The sequence below is a fragment of the Pholcus phalangioides genome, unplaced genomic scaffold (assembly GCF_987345545.1).
Source record: "Pholcus phalangioides strain wild (caught in Gottingen) unplaced genomic scaffold, Ppha-v1.0 ptg000028l_1, whole genome shotgun sequence".
Classification (NCBI taxonomy): domain Eukaryota; kingdom Metazoa; phylum Arthropoda; class Arachnida; order Araneae; family Pholcidae; genus Pholcus; species Pholcus phalangioides.
In genome coordinates this window covers 9,619,896-9,642,010 of record NW_028301618.1, presented here as the reverse complement: position 1 = coordinate 9,642,010, position 22,115 = coordinate 9,619,896, and the positions used below count along the sequence as shown (strand labels likewise).

At 42.2% G+C, this 22,115-nt stretch overlaps 3 protein-coding genes across 3 annotated transcripts; 2 read left to right on the top strand and 1 right to left on the bottom strand.

The window, feature by feature from the left end:
• The first annotated feature begins 5,740 nt into the window (after positions 1-5,740).
• On the top strand, positions 5,741-6,226 carry LOC149067924 (uncharacterized protein F54H12.2-like). Its single transcript, XM_089252120.1, has one exon. It carries the CDS (start codon positions 5,741-5,743, stop codon positions 6,224-6,226), a length of 486 nt encoding a protein of 161 aa, XP_089108246.1.
• Positions 6,227-6,267: 41 nt separating this feature from the next.
• Positions 6,268-6,789, top strand: LOC149067923 (uncharacterized protein F54H12.2-like). Its single transcript, XM_089252119.1, has one exon. The coding sequence runs from the start codon at positions 6,268-6,270 to the stop codon at positions 6,787-6,789; it is 522 nt and encodes a 173-aa protein (XP_089108245.1).
• Positions 6,790-7,651: 862 nt separating this feature from the next.
• LOC149067922 (uncharacterized) lies at positions 7,652-9,174 on the bottom strand. Its single transcript, XM_089252116.1, has 2 exons — positions 8,565-9,174; positions 7,652-8,460 (listed from the first exon to the last, which is right to left on the bottom strand). The coding sequence occupies exons 1-2, from the start codon at positions 9,171-9,173 to the stop codon at positions 7,717-7,719; spliced, it is 1,353 nt and encodes a 450-aa protein (XP_089108242.1). The 5' UTR covers position 9,174; the 3' UTR covers positions 7,652-7,716.
• Between the last annotated feature and the right edge of the window lie 12,941 nt (positions 9,175-22,115).

The following is a 22,115-nucleotide window of genomic DNA, read 5'->3' as shown; positions in this document are numbered from 1 at the left end:
TAATTTGTCATAAAAACCAATGGCTTTGATGAATTTAAAAATGCGAGATGCATCGCAATGGTCTGATAAAATGTTACGAAGTGAAAGATGATTCTGACCAAAAGCGGTCGTAAAATGATGACGATGGTGCGAACAAGTAAAAGCATGGGCAATGGTCAATGGACTTTGACAATGAGGGCACTGCGGTTGACTCTCTCGTAGTAAAAGATATGATTGTGTGATGCGACTGTGTCCTATGCGTAACCGGGCAAGCAGAACTTCTTCCTTTCGGTTGGTCCTGCAGCTCGAATGCCAATGACCAAGTGTGGGCTTGATGGCATGAAGTTTATTATTAGTTTGATTGTTCCAATGATCCTGCCAGCGGCGATGCATCACTTCCCGGAGGATTGAGAAGTGGTCACTGGCAGGTACCAAAAGGCTATTATCAATGTTAGTTGTTGTTCGAGCTGCGTTGTCTGCTTTTTCGTTGCCCGGTATTCCTACATGACTTGGTACCCAGTAAAATTTTACTGTGGTACCGTGATGAATGAGGTGATGCAGTTCATGAAAAATGGCATGAATGAATGGATGAGTGTGAAAAGTGAAGGAACACAGTGCTTGCAATGCGCTGAGAGAGTCACTATAAATGATGCACCGTCGGTGGCGTTTGCGTCGTATATGACGTAGAGCCTGAAGGATTGCGTACAGTTCTGCCGAATAAATAGAGAACGTGTCGTTAAGTTTGAAAGATGTCTCCTCACAGCAGATGTAGGCACAACCGACATGCCCAGGGCTTTTGGAGCCATCGGTATATATGGGGAAGTACCTATTGTACCTACCCCTGTGCCTGAAGAATATCTGTCGATATATGACATCTGCTGTGGTGGCTCTAGGGTATAATGATAACGAAAGAGAGACATCTGGCAGAGACTGCTCCCATGGTGCCAGTTGCCAAGCAACTGGGGCCACACGACTCATGTCTAATTCTAGTTCTTCCGCAAGTGCCCTCATACGAAGACCGTAAGACGGAACACATGAAGGTCGAGCAGCAAAAAGTCTATGAAATGAGGGATTAAAAATGACACGATGAAGTGGATGACCTGGCAAAGACTTCATTTTGATATGATATTTCAAAGAAAGTTGTTGGCGTCTTGATGTCAGTGATGGCTCGTTGCATTCGACATAGAGGCTTTCCATGGGAGAAGTTCGGAAAGCTCCAGAGCAAATGCGGAGAGCGAGATGATGGATTGGGTCGAGTACACTCAGATAGCTCCGAGGTGCTGACCCGTATACAATGGAACCGTAGTCGAGCTTTGATCTTATTAGAGCTTTATATAAGTGAAGGAGCGACTTACGGTCAGCTCCCCACGATGTAGAAGAGATGACCTTCAAGAGGTTCATCGTCTTCATGCAACGAGCTCTCAACTGTGAAATATGAGGTTTAAATGTAAGTTTCTTGTCAAATGTAATGCCGAGGAATTTTGTATTCTCTACAATAGGTATTTGACTATTATTTAAAAATAATTGTGGGTCATCATGAAGCTCACGACGCCGGCAAAAATGCACAGCGACGGTTTTGTCAGCGGAGAAAGAGAAACCGTTATCATGAGCCCACTTGCTGATCTTGTTGAGAGCAGTTTGTAATTGTCTCTCGGCTGACCTCATATTCACTGATTGATATGATATTAACAGATCATCCACGTAAAGTGCGCCAGTGACTGACAACGGGAGTTGGTTCAACAACCCGTTGAGTCTCAAAATAAAAAGTGTCACACTTAAAATACTACCTTGAGGTACACCTTGTTCTTGAATTTGGGGAGCTGATAATGTGCTTCCGATCCGTACCTGGAAGATGCGGCGAGCGAGAAAGTTCTTAATGAAAATGGGCAAGTTGCCCCGCAAGCCGCAATTATAGAGGTCGGAGAGAATTCCGTGCCTCCAAGTACGATCGTAGGCCTTTTCTATATCGAAAAATATGGCTAGCATATGCTCCCTCTTCACAAATGCTTGTCTTATTGATGTCTCAAGGCGTAACATATTGCAAGTTGTGGACCTGAACCGTCTAAAGCCGCTTTGATGTTTAGATAAAATATTGTTAACCTCAAGGTAGTGCATAAGGCGATAGTTGACCATGCGTTCCATGAGCTTACATAGACAACTGGTCAAAGCAATAGGTCGGTAACTATTAGGTTGCTGAGGATTTTTGCCAGGCTTCGGGAATGCAAGAACAATGGCTGCTCGCCAGGTGTCAGGAAATGAATGACTGACCCAGATCCGATTGAATAAAATGAGTAAATGTGACAGTGATTCTGGTGATAGATGCCGAATCATGGAATAATGAATAGCATCGGGCCCTACAGCTGAGTCAGGACTTCGCTGCAAGGCCGTCGTCAGTTCATGAAGGGTGAACAATGAATTGTACCCCTCCGGTGTAAAAGGCCGGAAAGTGTACGATGTACGTTCGGCTGATGATTTAATGGGATGAAACGATGGGGGATAGTTCGCATCACTGGAGACAGCGGCGATGGTATCCGCAATATCCCTCACATCGCTGATAATAGTGCCATTGGTATTTAAAATGGTAAGTGGATGAGACTGATAATGACCATTGATTTTTCGGATCCGGTCCCAGATGACTTTCGATGAAGTAGATGAATTGATTCCCGTGGTAAACTTTTGCCAGGACTCGCGTTGAGCCTGGCGCCTGGTTCTTCTCGCTATCGCCTTTGCTTTTAAAAATGCCAACTTGTTGTCATGGGTAGGATACCGCCGGAACCTACTCCATGCTTTCTTTTGTGCTTTAATCGTAAGATTACATTCGTGGTTCCACCAAGGTTTTGGAAATTTAGGAAGTTTCGAGGAGACTTTGGGTATTGTTTCATTTGCTGCAGAGATGATGCAACTGGTCACAAGGTCGACACAGTGGTCGACGTCGGGTTGCGAAACCATATCCTCCGTGATTTCTGCCTTGACCGTGAAGTCTGCCCATCGGGCGGCCACAAGCTTCCACCGAGGAGGACCCTCAGGTATGCTATGGCTTCGATCAAGGCACTTAACCACTAGAGGAAAATGATTGCTCCCGTGGAGGTCCGGATCAACCGACCAGGACCAGTTGGGCAAGAGTGAAGGTGAGCATAACGATAAATCTATTGCAGTGAAACTATTGTTTGGGGCATGGAAATGAGTGAAACTGCCATCATTCATGATGGCAAGGTCCATGTCTTCTAACAGCCGTTCTACCATTTCCCCACGAGGGTTGTTGCTGTTAGAACCCCATATCATGTTATGTGCATTGAAGTCTCCAAGAAGAAAAAATGGTGGAGGTAATTGATCAATCAGATCTTCTAGATCTCTCTGTAAGATGGTGTCATTTGGTGGCAAATAAATAGAACAGATGGTTATTCTTAGGCCTGTAGAGATCTCCACCGCGATGGCTTGCAGGTTCGTGCGCAGCGTTAAAACGCGCGACGACACATGATGTGGAACCAGCAGAGCAACACCGCGGCAGGCTCTACTCCCGTCATCGTAATCAATACGGAACAGGGAATGTCGCCTGATGTTCCATGTCTCCGAGGGCTTCGTAAAAGTTTCCTGGAGTGCCACGCAAACAGGATGATAACGATTGATCAAATCCTTGAGATCTTCATAATTGGATCTAAGACCACGAATGTTCCATTGAATTATGTTGGCCATAAATTAAGTAGAATTAGACGGTTCAAGATCTTTAAATTTATTCCGGTCTAGTTTACGGCGAGTAGTACCGGAATCTGATCTATTGTCAAGCTCCATGTCACCAATTGATTTGTCATCAAGAAGTGACACATTCTTCATGGATGGACATTTCAGCGCTCTCTGTACAGCTTTTCGTGAATATCCGGTCTTGAATGGTTTCTTTTTTGATTTGTTTGCAGAGTTGATTTTTGGTTTAGTATCTGTAGTTATTTTGAATGTGTTAGCCGTTGCTTTTCCCGCTTCTTCTTCGGAGGTAGTGGACTCCCTCCGGAATCCAGCGGAGCAACAGCAGCCACAACTATTGCACGGTTGGTTAGATGATGATGTTTGAGTTGATGTGTCAGCTATTGGTTCAGTCTGAGTTGTTACGGATGCTTTGGTGACAACATTGTTAGTCATATTAGCTGATGATGGATTTGTTACCATATTAGAATATGATCTATTACCTATTGGAGTTTGGTTAGAGGTTATACGACGGCGTGCTTCGATATATGAGATGTTGTTAAGGACCTTGATCTTCTGGATCTCTTTTTCTTCATTCCATTTCGGACACTTTCTGTCAAATGCGGGGTGGTCGCCACCGCAATTGACGCACTTGAATGGTGAATTAGTGCAGTTGTCCGAAATGTGGTCCTTCTCACCGCATTTTGCGCAGGTGGGTTGACTGCGGCACGCCGTTCGTGAGTGACCGAATTTCTGGCAGTTAAAGCATCTGACAGGGTTAGGAATGTATGGGCGGATTTTGAGGCTATAATAGCCTATCTTAATATCTTTCGGCAATGTCGGTGATGAGAATGTCAGGATTATGTTACGTGATGGAGCTGGATTGCCATCTTTGCGGCTCATGATATGCTTGGCAGATGTTACGCCTTGAGACGCCAGCTCTTCTGTTAGTAGTTCTTCATCCATGTTAATCAAGTTAGTATCTGAAATGACACCACGTGAATAATTCAACGTGGGATGAATTTTTGCTGTTATGGGAATATTCCCAAGAGATGTGAGCTTTTGAATAAGTTCGGATTGTTTCGGTGTGTTAGTTTCAATTAGAAGGTCTCCTGAACGAAGAGCCTTCACTGATTTTAATGTGCCTATTGCGCCGTAGAGAGCTTTGTCTATTAAGAATGGTGATGCTTTGGCCAGAGGTTTATCGGTGTCAGTAGAATGCAAGAAGAAAAATGAAACAGTAGGAGCAGGTTCAGTGACAATTGTTTCGCTCATAGCTATACGTTGACGTTTTGGTGCATTTGTATTTTTCCCCATTTTGGAGATAGTTTGTTCGGCCCCTACCGACCATGCCCACCATGGAGCCCTACGAGGGGACGCGCACACGTAGCCGGTGAAGGTTAGTGGCAACGCCAGGTTAGGTAGGAACTATACACCACCGAAACAGGCGAGCAGACGCGTTCCAGATCCAAGAGCGACGTGAAGCAGCACCAAGAAACCTCACGAAGTCCGGCAGGCACGGTCCCTCTACCTGCCCAGTAGTGTAACCCCTTCAGCCACCGAGGCGACCAGCCGATTGACCCAGACGGGGCTAATCCAGGCCTCCCGTTTCGGCTGAATCCGAGGCCAAAGCTAGCGCATCAGGCTAACCAGGATCCCCATCTCCAGCCTTACGGGTCTCCACGCACGGCAAACACGCAGGTAGACAGCGTCCCGGATGGAGCATACGCTAGAAGCAATGCCCCATCCGGGAGGACCCCTCCCCGCCGGAGCGGGGCCCACAATGAGGGGTTGGACACAGAAGACAAACATGTACAGGACGAAACGAGACGCAAGACATGTACTGCAAGATGTGTAAAAATAAACATGTAATTTGGGCTATTGAAGGTGAAGTATATGAGCACAAAAAGCGATGACAATGACGTGTGATAGATTTGGCGTTACCCAGGGTGCACCACGAGGAGGCCTATCACATTACACCCCGGTCCATGTTTGGAGCGGGACATAAAAGGAAACGCAAGAAGGCGAAACGCATCATTTTAGCCAAACGACCCAGCGGGAACACACACGATATTTTCGATCCGTGATGGCTTTTCTCTTGAAGGATTCTCCTCAACTGGCAAAATCTGAACTCAACCTTTTCACTCTACCCGGAACACAAACTACCATAGAAAGCGGAAAATGGGTCACCTATTACCCGCTTTCAAACGTCTCCGATGGAGGCCCTCTGGAATTTAACATTGGAGGAAGTGGTGATGAGTATCTGGATCTCTCTCAAACGTTAATTCATGTGAAAGCTAAGGTCGTGAAAGGTGATGGGTCTTTTCTAGATAAAGAGAGTAAAGTCGCACCCGTGAACCTTTTCTTGCAATCCATGTTTTCCCAGGTTGATGTTTCTCTGAATGACCGTCTGATATCATCTTCCAGTAACACGTACCCCTACCGAGCTATGATAGAAAAACTCTTGAACCACGGTAACGAAAGCAAAACCACCCAACTGACAACTGAACTCTTTTATAAAGACACTGCCGGAAAAATGAGTGATGTGGACCCTACGTCAAAGGAGGTTTAATACAGCGAGCATCGTTCATCGAAGAAAGTAAGACCGTCGACATGATTGGTTCGATTCACGGGGACATATTTTGTCAACAGCGACTCTTGCTGAATCTCGTTTCTCTAAGAATAAAGATGATTCGTAGCAAGTCAGAATTCTGTCTGCTTTCGCCAGACAAAAGTGCAAACTTCAGAGTTGTTCTCCGTGACGCATGTTTATACATAAGGCACGTCAAAGTGTCTCCTGGTGTGCTTGTAGGCCATGCGAAAGCTCTAAGTCATACTTCAGCCAAGTATCCGATAGACAGAGTAGTGTGTAAAGTTTACTCGCTACATCAGGGAAGCATGTCGTGGGTTCAAGACAGTGTCGTCGTTGGACAACTACCCAAAAGAGTGGTAGTCGGAATAATAGACAACGACGCTTTTTCGGGATCGTATAGCAAATCGCCGTTCGAGTTTAAACATTACGACCTTAACTTCATAGCCACGTATACTGACGGACAGCCAGTTCCTTTCAAGCCTCTAGAGCCCCCCAATATGATCAAGGATTATATGTCAGAGCGTATCATAGTTTGTTTTTAGGGACTGAAAAAGCCTGTCAAGACAGGGGTATAGATATCTCTAGAAGTGAGTTTCCATTGGGATATGCTATCTACGCCTTTGATCTAAGCGCCGATCTCTGCCAAGGCGATCATTTCAATCTGATCAGACACGGCAACCTACGACTGGAAACAAAGTTTAAAGCTCCGCTCGTCCAACCAGTTTCCGTCATTGTCTACTTGGAGTTCGACAACGTCATAGAAATAAATCAGGCACGAAACATCCTCTACGATTTCAGCAGTTAAATATGTACTCATCTCAAATAAAAACAATTTTAGAACGCGAAACACCATACTTCATCGATGTGTTTCCATGTGACATGCTACCTGTGCATATTCAAACCTATCCGGCGTCTTTAGTTGTGAACGCGGATAAGCACACAGAACGTGGTTCTCACTGGATGGCAATCAACATTCCGGACAGGAACACCTTGGAATTTTTCGATTCATACGGACAGAAGCCAGAGACTTACGGAAAAGAAATGGCATCATTTACAAGAAGATATAAAAACATTTTATGGAACTCGACTCCTCTACAATCACCTACCTCCAATGTATGTGGACAATACGCTGTGTTCTTTGTTATACAGAGAAGTAGAAATGTAGCTTTAGAAAGTATTGTTAAGAAACTAAACAGAAAAGGAAATGATTTTGCTGTTTATCAATATGTAAAGAAAAATTTTGCTGTACGATTATTATTCAAGAAATAAAGTATTTAGTCTAAAAAAAAAATTGTCTAGCGTTGGTTATTTAAAAACAGTACACAAATGAAACACAACCAATTGAAAATAAGAAAAAATTTATTAAATGAGATAAATAATGATTATACAATGAATAAAGATCAATAAAAGGCTAATAAGGGTTATACATGAGGGAATAGGGTGTTTGCATAAATCGTCGTTCAGCCTCCTTAATCAAATCGGAAATACGAATCGATGTAGTCTGCGACACGTATGCCACCAGAAAATTCAATAATTTCATTTTGATCATTGTTTGATATGATAGTGCCCTTGAGTTTGGAAGCGAAATCGTCCAAGTTCATGTATATAAGTGCACGGTAAAAGTCTTTCGTTGAAGCACCGAGGGTGAATTCAAAATCATTCCAATCAACGTTTCCGAATAAAATACGAAAAACAAAATCACAGAACACATCTTTCACAAATTGGTGGAGAATAGAAATCTGGTCTTCTCCAAGTTCTAAACTTTGATGAGGGGGGTCATATACCGATAATAAATCGGCGTCATTATGCACTAACAGGGTTATACTAGAAAGTACGTTATTTTCAGTAAAAATTAAATTGTTCCACTGATCTTCAGACAACACAATACATGTGGAGACACCCTTGACTTTCTCTATGAAAACAGTCTTACCGCGAACGCGCACTTTTACGTGATCGTTAATTGAATTTTCGTACTCACCCTTGTCGTATGCTAGAGACCGGCGGATCACGTCATCACTGTCACATAATTCCATAAAGTCCTCTTTCGTGAGAGTGATACCATCTTTCGTAGGGTAATATTTTTGTCCATATAGAGCGTATCTTCTCAAATGGCAATATACATCACTTCTAAAATTGCACACCTTTACGTACATCGCATTACCCACTTCATAATGATGCTGAGGCACATCGGATGGTGAAAAAGCACCGTCATCCTATAATAATATATATAAAAAGGGGATATGAGTAAATCTCATCAAATGAAAAGCTCAGAAATAAAACATCATTATGAAATTGAAAAGTTTGAAAATTCGCTTACCTTCACATTTGTCTTTAACTTTTTCATCGGTGGTGGTGAAACATCAGGACCGTTGCACATCTTACGGAACGTCAGGCTGACTCTTGCTTCCTTTACCTCGGGGGCGGCAGGAATCCCGTGTGTCCAGAATCGATTCGTTGGCGCTTTCATTGTTAGTAGGGAGTTGTCCTGAAGAGTGTACGCAACGGGGTCAAAACCTTTACGGGTGAACATCATCTTTCTTTCAGCTCCAAGTGATACCGTTGCTATCGGATAATCAGCCTCCAGGTCAGATTCATCGTCTCGATGATTCCCGATTCGACGAGTCCCGTCAGCATAGCGGTTGATGAGGACGAAATTGAATAGGCATCCCGTAGCTGTTTGTATAACGTCTCTCACCTCTTGGAGAACTGGCAACCAAGGCTTGGCTGTCAATCTGAGACCGCTAAAAGAATACGTAAGTCCGCTATCGCCATAAGCAGCATGCTGTCGTGGTATTGGGTGCTCTTTGCCACAGACGACGACTTTGGAAAGTTCTGGTGGCAAATACTCGACTTCTTTTTCTAATGTATCTAAGATTTTTTTCGGAGATTTCAGAATTTGAGCCTTGTAGTCCACGTTCAGATCCATCTTATCAGCTACAGAACACGAGCAGAAATGATGAGAAGCACAGACTACGAACAAGGTTTCAAAGAAACGGGGTCGCACTGAGTGAAATCAAGGAACCCTCGCAATTGGACGAGTAAGATCCCGCCCCTTTCAGTTTTACTTTGGATTTGAACTCCAATGAGCGTATATTAATTATCGGGAAGAACCCCGTGAGAACGGAAACATCCCATGGTCAAGATAACGCTATGACCCCATACCCCTTTTAGTTTTACTTTGGATTTGAACTCCAATGAGCGTGTAGTAATTATCGGGAATTAGTTGATAACCACAGACAACATCCCATGGTCAAGATAACGTCTCGACAGCGACATAAAAAATACCGCCATTTTGAAAATAAACACGGTCGACAGGTAGTCTGGTTCGAAATATATCGGACAGGTAATCCGGTTCGAAGTCCGGCTAAAAAAAAAAAAAAAAACGCGCGAAAAATCGGGAACATTTCTGGTGGCGCCATCTAGCGGCGGAAATTGGCGTAAATCTCAGTAAAGCGCGGCGTACACTACTTATGAATTTTAACACCTTTTGTCGTGAACATGACATGATTTGTGACCGTCGCTTGAGATGACGCGTTCATGCTCTCTGTAATTTCCAAATCATAAAAACACGAGTATCCCGTGACGGCCCGTACTTCATAAGTCCTTAAATGATCAGGGACTAGGAAGGCTCTATAAAACAAACAACCTTGGGAGTCAATGATTGTGCATGTCGAGGAACCCGAATCCATCTCTATACATCTATTTATTCCTGGGTATTGTTTAGACTTAGTCGTTTCCGCAACAAAACTTTTAGCTGGAACACAATGCTCACCCCATCCACACATAGTGTTTTGAGGACACGCTACTTGGGCGACGGTTTTCAGTTCGGTAGGAAACGTGAGGATTGTCTCTGGGTATTCCAATTACACCTGACCTTGTTCAATTTTATACTTAGAGAAAATATATTATTTTTGTTTTCATCTTGGAACCATAAACACTGGGTGAATTTCAAATTCTCGAGGGTAATCGTAGCGTGTGTGGTAAGTTTACAAGTGTCTTTGTCATGCACATTTTCACATTCGGTAATCGTTGAAGTCACTATTAAATGCATGTGGTGTCTAGCGAGCATACTACCGATAATAAAGCGAACAGCACCAACATGGTCGCGGTTTGGTTAGGCATTCCAATCCCGTTTAAAAATTGTTGCGTTTGATTAACGGAGTGACGCAACCGGCGACCGACATGCCCCTTCAATCATTGTTAATCTCGCTGTACCTCTAATTATGCGATAGGTGTGGTACACCACGCTGAAAACCGATTTGATAATTGTGAGAACAGTCGTCAATGCTGTTTTGAGATATATGACCATAATAGAAGTCATTAGTATACACAACGCATACACAGTATATTGTATGGTCGGTGGCAAACATCGTAAATGTTCAAAGGCCGCTACACAGAAAAGACATGGTAATTTCCGGCAAATGGTTCTACCATTGATTCGTAATTCTTCTCTCATCGTTAATCCGCCCTGTTCAGCCACAAATATAAATTGAAGGAGTCCCGGAAATCTGAGGAAATTCTCGGGCACCACTGCTTGCTTAACGGAATTATTGAAATGAACAATTTCTTCTAGTCCTTATTTCCTTACTATTAAAATAAATTGTCCGTTATGATTGAAAATGGCTTCTTCTTGATCTAACAAAGCGATGGCGCTTGTGCACACTATCATGATCTACACGTTGATCACAAAAGGTTAAGGAAATTATACGCGGATCTTCGATAACGTTGAATCCATTTACGTGAAAAATAGTGGATTTGCCGTGTTTGATTTCACAAAAACACGTCGCTGGGTTTTTACACGTCATTTCTTGGCAATATTCGGCCGCCCCATTGCATGGTGTGCTAGTGGAGCATCCGCATGGGAAACCGTCTCTTGTACACTCGAAAATTTTAGTAGTTCCCGGAGCAGTAAGATTCTGCTTCATTACGAATTGACGGGGTTGTATTAGTTTTTGTGCTGTGCGCGGAGACCATATATAGCTTTTCCACACACGTACACAATTTTGACATCGTTTGGTCACTGCACAACTAGTCGCGGCCAAGTGCGCATGCTGTGCCTTGGATAACACGTGTGAGAATCTTTGGATGGCATCCTTCATTTCGTGTGTCTCGCCATTGCGCTGCTGCTGGTGAAAACTAGGAATATAATCTAGAAAGAGAAAAGTTGCGGTGTTTTTTTTTTTTCACTGGTCCTTAGTGATTAAGGAAAGTCACCTTCCTGTATACAAACCAGATTATATTAGATATCTCTCTCCATGAATATATTAAAGTTAAAATGGCAGCAAAATGTTACCATTTACTATTTTCTTATTAATTAATAGTAATGACATTCAATAGTTTCTGAGCTAGCGAATCTGCGATTCGTCCAGAACAGTCTTTTCGGATTCTTGGTAATCACTTGGTTGTGATATCCAAGACATGAATTTTTCAGCCATGGTTGTATCGTTTTCTACATGACTGTTACCGCTATTGGACGCATTAGAATTTTCTACCGAATTACTGTCCGTCCTTTGATCAATATTTTATATTTGATAATATTTAACTTCTGTACTCGACCATATTCATCCCGCGGTCGAAGATTATAATGGGACTCTTCTCTTATAGTTCCGGAACTTTCCCTTTCAATGGATTCTTGCTCACCCCCCATTTCATTTTCGTCTATAAAAGGAAGGTCATCCCAAGCAATAGAAAAATTCTGTGGGGTGACATTCGGTTCGGCGTCTGTGTTGCCCCCTGGTCATCTGTAACTGGTATTGTGTTATTTTTTGGGTATTGGTATGAATAGAGAAACTCGGGGAGATCCAAAAAGGCATTGTCGTCATTGTTGCTTTCTGTAGCTTGCGGTATTTTCGTCCTCAGTCATTTCTTGTCCTTCGTCTGCGGAATTCTCATCATCTATTATTTCCGGGTAAGGTTCATAGGGTCTTTCTAATTGAATTTTCGTTAATCTGTCACTATGTACGCATTGACTAGGTTTCTCTGGTTTATAAATATGTTTTATACAAAATAGTACTGGTGATTTTTGTTCAACAATACGGTAAGGACCTGAAGATAATCTGCATAATTTACGATTAACTCCTTTCTTAAGTAAACCTGGATTATATAAATAAACCATATCACCTAATTTCAACTTTTTATCGAATGCGGTTTTCTCCCGATATTGCTCTTGCTGCTCAGCCGCTGCAAGCATACTTGTCCGCACAAATTCGTACGCTTTTTGCAACTTAGGTAGCAATTGAAGAACATAATCTTCATGCGTATAGTAATTAAAAGTTTGGGGTTCTTTCAATAACTCCTCCGCTGTATTCATGTCTTTCCCAAAAAGGACAAAATATGGACTTTCTTTCAGTACCGCATGTACAGCGCTCCGGTAGGACATGAGAACATGGGGTAAAAGATCATCCCATTCATTTGATTCGTCTAAAAGGCATGATAAGGTATGCGTTAAGGTAGCGTGACACCTCTCATTAGAACTATTCGTTTGCGGATGCAACGCGGATGTTGAAAGTGGTTTTATTTTAAGCTTTTCCAGCATTACTCGGAAGACTGACTTATGTAAGTTGGATCCCCTATCAGTGAGACAAAATTGCGGTCGGCCATAACGCGCAATTATTTCCGAATAAAATGTCCGTGCTAAGGTCTCGGACTTGATGTCAGGTAACGCTACTGCTTCAATAAATTTACTATCCATCATCACCAATATGTATCTATTACCGTGCGAAGTTATGTGAAAAGGACCCATTATATCAACCGACACTAATTGAAATGGCTCCGTAGGGATAAAATTACGTTGTAATGAAGCCTTTTTACGTGGGTCATGACTACGCCTTTCTAAACAAATACGACAAGTATTGACATGGATTTGACAGTCTCAGTATTTTTGGCCCGGCTATTACAGACTCCTGAGGCGCTGAAAAGTTTTGTCAAATCCCATGTGACTGCTTAAATTGTCGTGTATTTCCGTTAATATTTCATTATGCAAAACTAGGGGTATTACCACCTGTTCGATATAATCATCCCTGATGGGACGGATATCTTTAGACGCATAGTGACATAACAGACCATTTTTCATGAAATAAGCGTCACCCATCTTTTTAACTGGTTCCGCGTTTTGCCCAGTTAACATGTCAATAATAGGTTTTAATTGAGCATCGCGTCTTTGCTGTTCACGGATTCGTTGTTCTAATGATGAATGGTCGGTCGTTACAGTATTTATAGCACGGCTCAGACAATCTGGTGCTTGATTCGACTGTCCAGTAACGTGCTCGACTTGAAAATCATATTCGGCTAAATTCAAACACCACCTGGTTAACCGAGGGTTTTTTGTCTTAAGCGAAATTAGGTATTGGAGTGGTCGATGATCGCTCTTTACCCGAAATCGTCTCCCAATTAAATAGGGCCTAAAATAGTTTATCCCCTCCATGATAGCAAGTAATTCTTGCTCCACTGCTGGATAATTTTGTTCCGCGGGTTTAAATTTACGGGACATGTACGCTATGGGGTGATTACCTCCATCATACTCTTGATACAAACAACACCCAATTCCTATTTTGCTGGCATCCGCGGACATAATAAATTCCTTGGTAAAGTCAGGAAATGCCAGCACGGGTGGATTTCGTAGCGCTTGCTGAAGATGTTTAAAAGCTTCTTGCTGCCTTTGGCCCCATGTAAAGTTTACATTTTTTTTAGTTAATTCAGTAAGGGGTTTGGCAATGTCAGAGTAAAATGGTATGAACTTCTTAAAAAAATTACACATGCCCAGGAAACGTCGAACTTCCTTTACCGTCCGTGGTTGCGGAAATTCGTCGATAGCTTTAACATTATCCGTGTGGGGACGAATTCCATTTTGCGAAATTATATGACCTAAATATTTAATCTCGGTTTGAAAGAATTTACATTTCTTCGGTGCAAGCTTTAAATTGTACTTCTCGAGTAATTTAAATACTCTGACCAATTTCTGTAAATGTGACTCAAGATCCGGACTAGCAATTAATATATCGTCAATGAAACAATGTATATAATCATCATTTAATTCTGATAGAAGACTATTAGCCAATTTTTGGAAAGCCACAGCACTATTCTTCATCCCCATGGGTAAACAATTGAATTGGAAACAGCCCTCCTCATTACGGAAGGAAACTAGGGGTCTATCCTCTTCGGCGAGTTCAAGCTGATAATATGCACTACAAAGATCCAGGCTGCTAAAATATTTGGCTCCCTTTAATTGTGCCAAAATGTCCTGGATTAAAGGTAATGCATACTCATCCGATTTGATTGCTTCATTTGTCCGTCTAAGATCGACAACCATGCGGTAGGTATTTTGTTCTCGTTTTCTCACCATGATTGTCGGTGCGGGGTGAGAACTGACACAAGGCTCAACGACATGTTGCAGAGTAAAATAATTAATTTGTTTCCTCATCTCTCCTCGTAAGTGATAAGGTGTCCGATATATCGGCGACTTTTTTATTTCCTGATCCGACCACGAGATTTTATATTTTCCAAGAGACGTGCGCCCAATTTCACTGATATCGCGGGCGAAAACATGGGCATAGCTCAAAAGCAAAGGGGTTAGTTTCCTTTTGATCCCTGGTGGCAAGTCACCTAAGTCAAAGTCCTGTTCTGATAATTTATTTAATTTCTTATTCTCCAATGGTATTGGAGGTTCACCTATTTCGTCACAATCGATTACTGAAACTCTTCCCAGCTTCGTACCTTTACTTACATGTTTATGATGTTGTGACACATTGGCAATTAACACATTAATTTTCCCATGCTCATCGACCTTTCCCACTGAATGGGCCACCCATACTGAATTTGTCATATTCCTATTTCTTGGCGAAACTTCTACCTCATTTCCACATTGAAGTTGTGGAACCTTCACTGATATAATTTTAGACGATCGTGCCGGTAACCAGTTTTTCGCTCAATGTGATATTTACACTACTACTGCCATTAGGAGTCGCACCTGGTGTACCTACTATTAAGGGGATATTCGTAGACTGATTACGCAAGCATCCACTTCCTACATCCAAAATAAACTTTCCCGATTTTATGAAGTCAAAACCTAAAATGACCTTATACTCTTTACTGAGCTCATAATCGGAAACATATACTTTCTGATTAATTGTAAAAGATCCAACTTCTATAGGTACACTAAAACATGAATTATGGGGCAGTGTTTGTCCCGTGACACCACGAATTTCAATCTTATCATTTAGTATCTCTTGACATTGCGCATTATTTACAATTCTTTGCATGAGAATGGGGTCGATGACACTTATACAAGCCCCGGAATCCACGAGAGCGGGGAATTCGAGTGAACCCACTCGTACTATTATAATAGGTAGGTAGCCTAAAATTCCCGGTTGGTTAAGGAAGGATACGCAGTTTTTGTGTAGTTGGCCTCCCCTACCCAAAAATTGTCACTGTCTTTCCCTTTGCTGACCGTTCCTGCTCTGACTTCTATAATTCCCTCTTCGGGAGGAAAAGTTTGCTCTATTCATTGGAGTAGACCTCCTCGGAAAAACGCTGACATTCGGACAATGCCGTGGTGGGTTATTGTATCGTTGGGGAAAGTTACGAGTGTGGGATTGTTGATTATGAATGGGAGCGAAGCTGCTCCTATTGTGAGACCCTTTTACCTCTCTCATCTCCTTGGAGAGTTCCTCAAGTTTAGTACGCTGTTGTACCGACTCATTCATAATTTCGGCCATCATTGATTGCAAAGAAGCGAAATCGAAATTTGACTGCGGCTGTTGACTCGAGGCTACATTAACTGTCCCGAATGAACGGCAAAGACCTTCGTTGTTTTCTATTAACGTGGCGATTTTAATCGCCGTTGCTAGATCTTGGGGATCCTGGTTTAACACACTTTTTTGAATTCGGGGATTTAGTCCCGCCAGAAATTGGGATAATTTTGTGCGGTCGGTGAGACGCTCCACTTCCGGGATAGAAAAATTTGCCCCTTCAAGGAAACCGAAAGCCGCATTCTTGATTCGTGAAGCGAATTCTTTGACGTTCCCATTTGCCTTCTGTTTACAACCCGTGAAATTTTGCAAATGATATGTTAAGGGAAATTCGTTGTGGAAAAACTTCAAAAATTCAGTTTTGAAACGTTCAAAATTTGTTTCCGATCTCAGTTCCGGACTGGTGGCAACAAATTCGGCAGCACATCCTTTCAATTTTGATTTCAGGACAATTAATTTTTCATTATCCTGCCAGTCTGCTAATTTTGCGGTATCCTCTAGGGATTCAATGAAATATTCGGCCGAAAACGACGGTTCTGAACCGGAAAAATTTGCGATTAGCCCTAAATAGCCAGTGATTGTGTTGACCTTTACTTGGGGTGCTTCGCCCGATGAATGCACCACACTACTATCACCGTGATTAGGCATTGTAATATACCGCTTACGAAAAGTTCTTGAATATTAATATGAAATTACGTTATATATTAATGCAACCTTGGACTCACATTGACACGGTACTGGTCTGAGGCACCATTGTTAATGTGTGGCCTGTTTTTATTGTAAACGGGTGTGACCCTACTGCAACATTGATTCTAATCATCCCACTAATGTAAACATCCCAAAATGCCGTGATCGAATTTTATTCATAATCTTACGAATTTTGTGCTCCATAGATATCATTGCGCTGTGAAACTAAGTCAATAACCAAAGGCCCGTGTAAATGACAAGTCCAAGGAAACAAAGATAAAACAAGGAAACAGTTATTTTTCGGATATTATGCTGAGGTGACCTCGGAAACCTTGCATACCTTGGTATGCAAGAGGGCCTGGGTTCGAGTCCCGGCGGAGACGTGATGACTTTTCTTTCCGAGGTCACCTCAGCATAATATCCGGAAAATAACTGTTTCCTTGATATCTCTGGCTGAGAAAAAAGCCATCTATATCTCTCTAAAGATAAAACAGTTAATTATTCTTTAATTATTAGGCTACTATAAATAAGGGCATTAAATATACGATTTACAAATAGAAGCTAGGATAGTGCATTACATAATTTCAATTTACATGGAGAGTGATAAATGGTTCGTAAAATCGGAAGTGTGACTTACCCCAAATCCGGTGAAGATCAACTTCACTTCTTCGGTGGTGCCCATCTCACACTTATCTGGTGGACTTCCACAACCTCTCTCTATCTCACTCACTCAGTCTCTGTATCTCTCTCAAACTTCATATATATATTTTTCTTTGGCTATCCGCCTACTCCTACCTATATTCCATAAACTTCATCTCATTCGCTAATTTCGATTTTCTTTACCGAACTTCTCTTCACTTTACATTATTGGATAACATTTTCCTATGGACATGCGTTTCATTGGCTACTGCTATCCCTTTGGTTCGGTTGACGTTCCTGTGGGAACTATTCCCGGAATCCGCAAAACTCATTTCACCTAAAACCATCTGCTCTAACCCTGGACTTTCTCACGCTTTTACATGTATACAAAATTCTGACCAGCTGCAAATATCATTGAAATATGAGCGCGGCCGCTGAATTTTATTACCATATTCTTCTTATACAACTTATACCGATTTCTTTCATAGTGTCCTGCACCCTTTATGCGATTCATTTCAGTCCCCATATTTATAGATCTGTTTATCGCTACTTTTTATACTACTTCTTCGATTCTGTATTCCTTACGTGCTACGCGCCAAATTTATAGGTTTCTTTCATGATCCATATTCTTTGGGACTCTAACACCTGGATAACACCTGGCTGGTATGGCTTTGAAGTACGTAATTTCAAAGTCCATCCTTTCATACCATTATTCAACTTTGCTAATTCCTTTACAGTGTAACACAAGTGCCCTCATACGAAGACCGTAAGTTGGAACACATGAAGGTCGAGCAGCAAAAAGTCTATGAAATGAGGGATTAAAAATGACACGGCAAAGACTTCGTTTTGATATGATATTTCAAAGAAAGTTGTTGGCGTCTTGATGTCAGTGATGGCTCGTTGCATCCGACATACAGGCTCTCCATTGGAGACGTCCGAAAAGCTCCAGAACAAATCCGCAGGGCGAGATGGTGGACTGGGTCGAGCACACTCAGATAGCTCCGAGGTGCCGACCTGTATACAATGGAGCCGTAGTCGAGCTTCGATCTTATTAAAGCTTTGTATAAGTGGAGGAGCGACTTACGGTCAGCTCCCCACGATGTAAAAGAGATGACCTTCAAGAGGTTCATCGTCTCCATGCAACGAGCTCTTAGTTGCGCAATATGAGGTTTGAAAGTGAGCTTCTTGTCGAATGTGATACCGAGGAATTTAGTGTTTTCTACAATAGGTATTAGATTGTTATCGAGAAACAACTGTGGGTCATCGTGTATGTCTCGACGCCGGCAAAATGGCGTAGCAACAGTCTTGTCAGCGGAGAAAGAAAAGCCGTTATCATGAGCCCACTTGCTAATCTTGTTGAGAGCGGTTTGTAATTGTCTCTCGGCTGACCTCATATTCACTGATTGGTAAGATATCAACAGATCATCCACGTAGAGTGCGCCAGTGACAGACAACGGGAGTTGGTTCAACACCCCGCTGAGTCTTAAAATAAAAAGTGTTACCTCAAGGTAGCATTTTAAGTGTACACCTTGTTCTTGAATTTGGGGAGCTGATAACGTGCTTCCGAGCCGTACCTGAAAGATGCGGCGAGCAAGAAAGTTCTTAACGAAAATGGGCAGGTTGCCCCGCAAGCCGCTATTGTAGAGGTCAAAAGAATCCACTTTGGTAAGATGCCAGTCTTATACCTTAGACTGGAAGATAAGGACCCTTCGTAGTCCTACGAACTTTCACTGCCTCATAGGTCTTGTCAGGTTTCTGGAGCAGAACGTTCACCATATGCACGACAAAACCAGAGGAGCATGTGAACCGAGAAGAGGCACCGACCCGACGTATGTGCCATCAAGTGTAACGTATCGGGATCCGATCCCTCTACGTTAATGGTGATCTTGTCGTTATGTGGGAAATTCCTTCTTATTTTAGACCCCAGGGACCTCTCAGTTACCGGAAACCACCCGAGGACCCGCTGGCAAACCGGTAAGGGCCAGAATGTACGCTTGTCGGCGGGTGGGGTCTTTCGGCTGTCAAAGAGAACGGGCCAGAGGTCGGGCTACTGATGTCCCACATAAATTAATTTCCCTCATGACGACGATGTCGCTATTTTCGTGGAGGGGTTTGGTCTAGAATATGTATAGTTTGGGCGAAGCTTAAGGGTTTGCCCGGTTAATTATTTTTATTTTTTATTAAAGAACCTCCCGGCGGGAGTTGTTACAAGTGTCGTTATACGGAAAATATAGTGTTGTACTCGCTTATTTTCGGCGGGGGGCTGCAGATCTCCGTCGGAACATTTCAATTCTTATTGTCTTGTTGGTATTGTTTACATAATCGGGAGAGTCTGATCAGCTCTCCGGATTGTGTCATGTTGCCAGATTCCAATGTAATAATTAAATTGTAATGTTTATAATATAGTGACGCATGAATATGTAAATCCGATATTTTTGTTGAGGCGAAAAGGCCTTGGGAGGACATGTGGTCCCAAACTTCTTGTGAAATAGGAATATAAATTCTTCCCTCTTTGTCTCTCACAGCGCGTTCATCGTTCTATTCAACTGAAGCCCTCTAGTAGGATGGTTCATCGTCTTGCTACCGTATCCATTGGCCTTAAGCTGATTAGTTAAAATGCAATAATTTACAGTGTTTGAATCCGTTTTCCGGCAGGTCCGGAATCGAAAATATTAAATAATCTTCACAGTCAAAGTTCTTCATTGCTGATCAAGATGGTCCGGCCCTCAACCGAGAGGCCCCCTGGAGCTGATCAAGGTGTTCCGGCTCTCAACCGAGAAAACTTCTCTGATACTTGCGGGGAAAGGCTAATAACATCGGATGTCCGATCAATATAAAAGTTGACTGTTGATCATCATCAATTGGTGAGCCAGTATCTTTCTGTTAACGTCAAATAGAGGGCTCCACGTTATACTAATCTATTGTTAAAATTGACTAACTTTATAATTAAATTGAATAAATAATATTTCATGCGAAAGTTTATTTGCAATCATTTTCCACTTGTAGTTTGCCACTTTATTACTGGATATTTTCGAACCGGGCAAGACACTCCCATAAGGGACGTTGCACAAGGGAGTGCAGCAGTCAGGTGAGACAGTACGATTTGCGGCCAAGACCGAGAGGAGTTACTACTTCACCAAACACCAACTCTGGCCATATCGCTATATTGCAATTTACTGCCATTAGTGAGATGGGTTGGAAGTGAAGGCGCTGTCTATCGGTGGTCGCCTCGAGTTCGTTAGAAAATATCTTATCTATATCCTCCCTTGGGTTCGAACCCGGGACCCTGACAACAACCTTGGCGATGGTAGACGAGCATCTCACCACCATGCCACTTGGGCAGAGAGGAGTTACTGACATCACGCACCTGCCCTCGCGAGAGAGCAGCAGCCAGGCGATGATTTACAACTTGCGGCCCAGATGACGGCGGACCGATACCGACAATCGAACTGATATATGGGAGCTGGACAATGGATGGCTGTGATTAGCTGATTTACTCTGCGATTTGAAATTTTATATTTATTATTGACAATCATTCGATTAACTGACGATGGCAAGATTCTTATGGGAGGGCTATCATCGCATAATCTTGTTTATAATTTCAATTGTCGTTTGATGTTTCGAGTTTAATCACCTGTTATATGATTTTAGATTGACGATCGTCTTCATATATATATATATTTTTTTTTTGGTTGCCTTCGTATGAGGTGACAATGTTTTGTCTTTATAATAAACCTTTCCGGATACACCCACCCTTCGGGAACACTTCGATATCTCTATGAGATGGGAAGCGGGGTGTGTCCGGTCGTCAAAGGTCTATCTTATTGTCAGAGACTTCAATTTCTGGGTTTACACTCGCTGGAATGGCGTAGAATCGCTGCAGATGTGCTACAAACTAGTCCACCAAATTGTTTATCTACCTTTCTTTGAGATCATAGACAGGCGAATTAACCCACGTAGGCATCGCTTCCAAATAAGAATACCAACGGCCAGAAGAGATTGCTTTTTCCACGGATATAGATGCCGGTGTGGCGAGAATATGGAACAGTCTTCCATCAGAACCCTTACCTCCTACATAAGATTTGCTTCCGCTATTGAGGATTTTGGCCTGACTCCGTATGCGAAGTGCTTCCCATTCTATTTATTTTTCTTCCAGTATTAGTGCATTTCATGCCTTCTGGGTTTATTGTAAATAAATAATGTTTTAAAAAAATTTACAATAACAAAATATTTATCTCACATATTCAACATTTTCCCATAAAATATATACTGTGATTAGCAGAAACTCTTCATTTCCCACTCATCTGCAATTAGTATGCAACAATGCTTTCTACTTTTGTGGTGATGTTTTTGTAAAAATTAACGATGTCTCATACTCAGGATCTTCTCAATTTTTCATACTTTTCTCGATGTAATATGGTCACAGATTCCTATGAAGTTTTTATTTTTATGTCAGGTGACACCTCTTTAAAAAGCCTGTCATTTTGACAATGGCAAGCCCAAACACGTTTATAAATCTGGCTTTTCACAGTGAGAAAACGTTTCCCCTCCATCCGAACCTATCAAACAACGGCCAGTGGACGGAGTCAGAAATCAGCTATAGTCACGTTTTGACAATAGAAAATAGACACAATGTAAGAAGTATAACTTTCCGCTCCTTTTGGGGTAATTTAAGAATAAGAAGTCTGGAATATAAAGAGTTGACTCATTGCCCTCAATCTTAAGCCAGGTCCACCCTAGGTATTGGGTACTTAATCTGGTAACCCTAGGCACACTTCTGGTACAACTCATTTGGT

What these genes read in the sequence shown, in the direction of transcription:
- LOC149067924 (XM_089252120.1), top strand. Translation starts at nt 5,741, where the DNA reads ATGGCTTTTCTCTTGAAGGATTCTCCTCAACTGGCAAAATCTGAACTC.
- LOC149067923 (XM_089252119.1), top strand. Translation starts at nt 6,268, where the DNA reads ATGATTGGTTCGATTCACGGGGACATATTTTGTCAACAGCGACTCTTG.
- LOC149067922 (XM_089252116.1), bottom strand. Translation starts at nt 9,173, where the DNA reads ATGGATCTGAACGTGGACTACAAGGCTCAAATTCTGAAATCTCCGAAA. An exon ending in AGTTAAAGACAAATGTGAAG is followed by an intron (nt 8,461 to 8,564) that starts GTAAGCGAATTT and finishes ATATTATTATAG; the next exon opens with GATGACGGTGCTTTTTCACC.